At 38.5% G+C, this 6,640-nt stretch overlaps 1 protein-coding gene across 1 annotated transcript; it reads right to left on the reverse strand.

Annotated features, from left to right (window-relative positions):
* Nucleotides 1-1,407: 1,407 nt before the first annotated feature.
* On the reverse strand, nucleotides 1,408-6,307 carry LOC149193889 (putative disease resistance protein At1g63350). The gene is made up of 3 exons (XM_089407473.1): nucleotides 4,432-6,307; nucleotides 1,971-2,207; nucleotides 1,408-1,742 (listed from the first exon to the last, which is right to left on the reverse strand). The coding sequence occupies exons 1-3, from the start codon at nucleotides 6,305-6,307 to the stop codon at nucleotides 1,408-1,410; spliced, it is 2,448 nt and encodes an 815-aa protein (XP_089263599.1).
* Between the last annotated feature and the right edge of the window lie 333 nt (nucleotides 6,308-6,640).

A 6,640-nucleotide genomic window follows, 5' to 3' on the forward strand; every position in this document is an offset into this window, starting at 1 on the left:
AGTAAACATGGCAACAGCACTGTAATTCCAAGTGGTGTTCCCTCCAAAAATTTATGTGCGGAAATCATGGACCATTATGCCCATTATTCCACCCTTGAAACTTGAAGTAGCTCATATGAATAAGTATACATAATATCAACCAGTAGTTTAGTCCAAGAAGATTGTGAGATTTACTTTCTCCTTGTCTTGTCCCGCTTTGCTTTTATAAACTTTCTATTACCCCTATCGCCTCCGGCACCAAGAGAGAACCCATGGAAGCTGCTAATACTCGGATGGGGTATATACACAACTGAAGAACTCAGATGTCCTTATTCAGATCTGCAAGAGACAGAGCTTTTAAAAATATTATAGTAACTCAAATCATCTGAGACTCTAAATATAAACTGCACTCCATACTACAGTAATTATTATTTCCAACCACAACCACCCCGGAATTTTATTTTCTATCTTGTCTATGAAAAATAAATGTTATTCCTACTAAACCTTCACGTGAAAGTAAATGTCTTTTTCTTAATGGTTAAATTTAAAATTATATGTAACAGTAATATTTTATAAATGTTTTTATTTTAACAGTGAATTTGAAATGCTATATTTGATATTTTTCAAACATAAATTTTTTAAAATTTAGAAACAATTTTTTATTTTTTACATCTCAAACTATATTGAATCTTAATTAAAGTCAGTTATCATCATCCTGTTAATTTTCAAATCAAATTACCAATTATTTATTTAGAGAAACTAAAAAGAATAAAAAAACTTATACAACTAATAAATGAAGTAATTTGATATAGATTTATTGTATTTGTTTAGTTTGAGAGTTTTTTAAATATAATTTTTCTCGTATTTAATTGAAATTTTATAAAATAACAAATTTGAGTAACAAATTTTATGCTATAATATAATTTACACATTAAAAACACATTTTTAAAACAAAAAATCAAAATTTAATCCAAAATTATTTCACAAAATTTTGACCAAAAAAACATGGAATAGTTACTCAATGCCTTAAAAAAACACAACAATCTTGTCCACCAGTACTCATTCCCCGAAGACATCGAAATATCACTGAGCATTGTTTATTATTAATATAGAAACTAATCTACGAAAATATCCGTAAGCATTATTCAGAATAAGTACAGAAACTTCCCCACCGACAAGCATTTAGCAATTAACGAAAATTTGAGCATCTAATTATTACATAAAAATGTCCAAACCTGCCACCGTTGAAGCCTCGTTATTTGGTAGGGATTATTTCTTAGGTAACCAGGTAAGGAACAGAACAGGAATTAAAAATTTAACTAGCCAGAGAGTATTATGATCAACTAGTCTTCCTGTTCCTTAGTTGACAAAGGCACACCTCTTTCTGATTTCCCCAACATTACCAGTAAGCACTCCGATACTTCCCATTCACTGAATTGAGATTTTGAAGTTCTGAATAAAGTTGTCTCCCTCTAACTGCTTCTCGACAATACTTTTGGAAGTGGAGTCAGTGAGAAGCGCGACATATGATTGGAATAACCCTTTGTTTGATTCCAGAGTATTGTAATAATGCCTGTCGAAGTTGAGAGAGCTGTCAGGATCCATTGGCACTGTGGTTGTATTGTCAGCTAAGCTCGTGCACTTAGTCTTGAGCTCCTCTGCATAGGACTTGTCCAGGGAGGGATCCATGTCACCTTTCCCAGTGAAGTTGTAGAGTCTGTTGCTGAAGAAATTGCACAGCCCGACTCCGATAGTATGTCCACCTATAGCATTACCCAATCAAAACCTAATTTGTTAGATATAGCAGAAACATTGCGAGCTCGATATATATATATATATATATATATATATATATATATATATATATATATACCATTTTGAATTGTATTTGTGTATATTTAGTTCGAGATTAGATATGGAGTTACCTGATAGAACAACTAAGTCTTCAACATGCAAAATCCCGTGGGCCCACAATTTTACCACGTGCCTACCTCTCATCCTTCTTGCATACCCAACGTCTTTACCCGTCTCTTTTGCATGTCCAACGTGTCGCACGGCCATTATAGGCGGGCGTTTGATGAAGCTCTGCAGGGATCTGCCTCTTGTGTTGCCGTGGGAAATAGAAACTTGCAAGTACAGTTTAGGGAGAGGCGGATGGGTAAGCTCGCTAGAACAACCACAAGATGTATCACTCGAGCAAGGGCCGCCTTCAAGCCATGAATTTCGCTCTGGTTTGTGCAAGTAGAAAACAAGACAATGTGAGCAGTCAAAATTCAAGAACTATTGGCCTTGTCATCAGACCAGGAGACTTTGCCATGCACAAACCAGGTAAGCACACAATAAACTCTCGAAGTGAAGAAAGAGAAATTTCATGAGGGTTTTAGATGCAGCATGTTGGCCCTTTATCCGTTTTTTGGGTTCCTCTTAAAGGACTGGAAAAAAAAAAAGAAAAAAAAAACCTTTCTTTAATTCTGGGAATGCAAGTTCTGCAATCTTCGAAAATTTGGAAATGAACATTGTTTTTGTTTTCGGTGCACAGTTAAATAAGCAAAATAATGTTTTGATTATTTTTGAACTTCTGAAAGTTTACAACCTCATAAGAGTACCTCATTTTACAGTTTGGTATGCATTTTTGTATTGCAAAATATCTATGTGAACAAATCCCTGAAACTAATTAATGCAGATGAAGCTGGAGTCTAAGGGTTTTCAAATCTCTATTTTTCTATATAAATGTTCTACTAATCTAATGTGTTAGAAAAGGGTTAATTTGGGCGTCCAGAGTGAATAGAAACAGGATCTTCAATGGCGGTCCATGATTCATGAATGGAAATCTGTCGAGGAATTTTAAAACTACAACATGTTTGAAGTCGTAATCTCTGATCCGGAATTGCAAGATCCATATGTAAAATGAACCTATTAACAATTTTGTTTTGAAATGGAAACATGCTATTAAGTGCGACAACATATAAAAATTATAAAGTGGTATGAAAGTGCTAAAAAGATTCCGTTCATGAGTTGCATACATTCTTTAGTGGCATAGTTAGATAATTTCTTTAGTAATATAAACTATTATTCAATATTGAAATATCAAACTACACATTATCAAATTCTACTGAAACAGTTTACTAGCCATTAAGATCAACAAAATACGAATTACAAAATAAACACGCAATATAATTACAAAATAAACACGCAATACTTTCTTTTAGTTTCTGTGTTATGAGTTGTTTAAGTCTACATCTTGCAGATTGAAAGCAGATTGAAAACAGGAAAGAAGAATTACTTGCGAAGTGTAGAACTTTCGCAGGGGAAAAACCAGAATGAGTGCTCATGTACACATGCGTACGAGTGACTTACTCTTCCAAATTTCATGTTTTATAAAATATTTTAAGCAATACTAAAAATTTTAACAAAAGCATTTCAGTATTTTTTCATGATAAAAATATGAAAATTATAGATTCAAGTGAATTCTACCTGCGGTCAGACGTGGTTGGAGATGAAATATTTTGAATGGTTATTTGGCCATTCGGACCAGTCTCTGCCTTTTAAATACTGGTCATGTCAAACTATCCTCCAAAGGAAAGGCCGGGCTCTGCTTGTCGTGTGGGAGTATGCGGCCACTTGGAGAAAGTACACAAGGTAAATCCTGAGCAGATGGAAATATTAAAATGAAAATGATAATACTGGCCATGTCAAAGCCTGCTCCAAGGAAAGGCCGAGCGGATATTTGAATATCATACAGATCTGCTATCTTAAATTTCCCAGATACCTTAAAGATCTTGAGAATACTAAATGAGGCAAACGGTCTTAGGTTTTATACAGCCCTTTCTCCTGCAAGAATTTTACGAGTTGCACGCTAATAGCCATATGGAAGGGGCCTTGCATGCTAATAGCCATGTGAAAAGAGCCGTGATATACATGTGGAAAGGACCTCGAAACTACAGCGTACGTGGGACCAACCTATTAAAGAAAAGTACACAGGCGTACACAGGCGAGTCGAAACTCTTTTGCCTAAGTTTTCAAAAAAGTATGCAGGCGACTCCAAACTCTTTAGCCTAAATTTTCAGAAAAGTATACCGTGCAACCGACAATAAGAGGTCGAAACACAAACTTTGGACATATCTTGATTAAAAGCTTAATTTCTCCATAAGAATATCAAATTGTCTATGTATTGGAATTACAAGTCAAGAGGGCAACATATGTTAAATGGGGAGTGACTATATTTACAAGATATTCCCTACAAGTTACACAATGAGGGACTACAATCCATTCGAGATACTTTTAAATTTACCATCAAGTGACGTCTTCATGGCGGGTTCATCCCATTCAATTGCATCCCACCATTCTCGATCATCACCTCTTATTTCCTCGAGACACTTCAACTTATCCCATCCCCCACGCAATCTCTTCAATTTCGGACATACTTCTACCCCTAGATACTTTTAAATTTACCATCAAGTGACGTCTTCATGGTGGGTTCATCCCATTCAATTGCATCCCACCATTCTCGATCATCACCTCTTATTTCCTCGAGACACTTCAACTTATCCCATCCCCCACGCAATCTCTTCAATTTCGGACATGCTTCTACCCCTAGAGACTTGAGCATGGGGGGTAATGGTCCCAACCCTCCACTTCCACTTGCTGCCCCCACGGGCCCCACACACTCCAACCACTCTACCATCCTAAGGATCAACTTCTGTAGCTTTGGAAAACCCATCCCCAACTCCAACGCCTCCAATTTAGAACATCCATCTATCCATAGCGCTCTCAGACATGGCAACTCTGCAGGGAGCTCTTTCAGCTGGTTACATCCAGCTAGACAAAGGTATGCGAGCTTTGGGAATTGAGTAACCCAACCAGGCAGCCGCTCCACATCGCATCTGTGAAGGAAGAAACTTTCCAGATGTTTCATCACCTGCATATCCTGGGGAAGGTAATCTCGACCAACTGCTTCCTCAAAGGACAGAGACAAACTTCTCATCTTTGACCAATTCCTCATAACCCCCTCCTTAAGTGCCGATTTTATTCTGACTTCCAAAACCCTGAGACTGCTCAAACTTCGGAGATCCTTTATACAAGCATTCTTTCTTTCTGCATCCAATGCCTCCTCCTCCTCCTCGAAATCCAATGCAATCCCCCAACATTGCAATCTCTCCAGTGAAACCAATTCCGATATCCCACGCGGAAGATGCCTCAAACTGTCGCACCAGCTTATGTCCAGAGCCCTCAAATGTTTCAGTTCACTTATCCTCTCCGGAAGGCACCTTAATTGAGCACAGCGACTAACATTCAAGAATTGGAGCTCCTTCAGATCGCCAATGCTTTCCGGCAATTCACTGATGCCCATGCATCTTTCTAGTTTGAGGGAGGAAAGATGTTTCAGATTTCCAATAGTGGGCGGAAGAGACTTTATTCCTGTCTTACTAAGATCGAGCACCCTCAATGAGGGCAACTCGTTCAGGAAGCTTCCAGGAATTTCTTCAATACCAGGATTCTGCCTTAACAGCAGAACTAAGAGGGACGAGCATCGGAAGGTTGTGGGCAGGGATTGTAGAGCATTCCTCATCAACGACATTCTTGCACAGTCGTCGGTGTCTGTCTCAGAGGGAAATTGACTCACGCTCTGCCCTGCTTTAAAAAAACACTTGTGCTCCTTCTGGGCAATGAGAATCCCCAGATCACGAATGACATCGTGTATTTTAACAGAGCTAACCCTTCCCACATTATCCATATCTACCACCTCAATCAAACAACGATCTCGGAGGAAGTCGATAAAACTGTGCGCAGTATCAGGCAAATAGCTCTCTCCACTGATGTTCACCAGGTCTTCTGCGATCCACATGTCTATGACCTTTTCACAGTTGATTACTCTGTCTTCGGGATAAGCTGCAAAATACACAAAACACGTCTTCAAATAATCTGGCAGAACATCGTAACTCCATTTCAAATGTCGGAAGACTTTCTCATCCATTTCTTCGTGCAGCTCATAAAACGTCTTATCAACGTTTTGCATCTGGAGTAGAGCATGTTCCCACTCATGCGGATAAACTTTATCTGCCATTGCAGCGGCAACTACATTTATAGCCAGAGGCAAGCCTTTGCATTCCCCTACTATTTGCCTTGCAATGCCTTCTATTTCCTGCGGAGCATTTGCTCGCCTAGAAAATAGCCGCCAGCCCTCCTCTTCCGACAGAGGTACCACTTTTATTGGATCTTTGGCTCCCATACTGGTACATACTCGTTTATTTCGAGTAGTCAAAACAACTTTAGAACCAGTGTCATTCATTGACACTCCTAGGCTTTGCAGCTCAAGAGTCTTCCACATGTCATCTAGGAGAAGGAGAAATCTTTTATTCTTTAAATAAGACCACAACCTATGCTTTCGCCCTTCCAAATCAGATTTGTCAGGGAAGTTTTGCTGTAAGTTTAATCTACTGGCTATGCAATCTTGCAGCTTTGAGATATCATAATCTTTGGAAACTGTTACCCAAATGATGGGATCAAAAGAACTCCGTACCTTGAGGCTGTTGTTGATGGTCTGAAGCAGCGAAGTCTTGCCGACACCCCCATGCCGTACACACCAATAATTCGGGTGTTGCTATCTTCTGTCAACCTCTCCTCAACCTCCGACTGTAAAGATTTTATTGCATTTCCTACA

The sequence above is a fragment of the Pinus tabuliformis genome, chromosome 2_2, assembly GCF_031772625.1.
Source record: "Pinus tabuliformis cultivar Carrire ecotype Pingquan chromosome 2_2, CPIR1, whole genome shotgun sequence".
NCBI classification, from domain to species: Eukaryota; Viridiplantae; Streptophyta; class Pinopsida; order Pinales; family Pinaceae; genus Pinus; species Pinus tabuliformis.

Excerpts from the sequence above, each read along its gene's own strand:
- LOC149193889 (XM_089407473.1), bottom strand. The coding sequence starts at position 6,307 with ATGTGGAAGACTCTTGAGCTGCAAAGCCTAGGAGTGTCAATGAATGAC. Across the intron at positions 2,208-4,431 it reads CATGAAGACGTCACTTGATG|AGCGAAATTCATGGCTTGAA; the intron begins GTAAATTTAAAA and ends TGCACAAACCAG. Across the intron at positions 1,743-1,970 it reads GTATGCAAGAAGGATGAGAG|GTGGACATACTATCGGAGTC; the intron begins GTAGGCACGTGG and ends GTAATGCTATAG.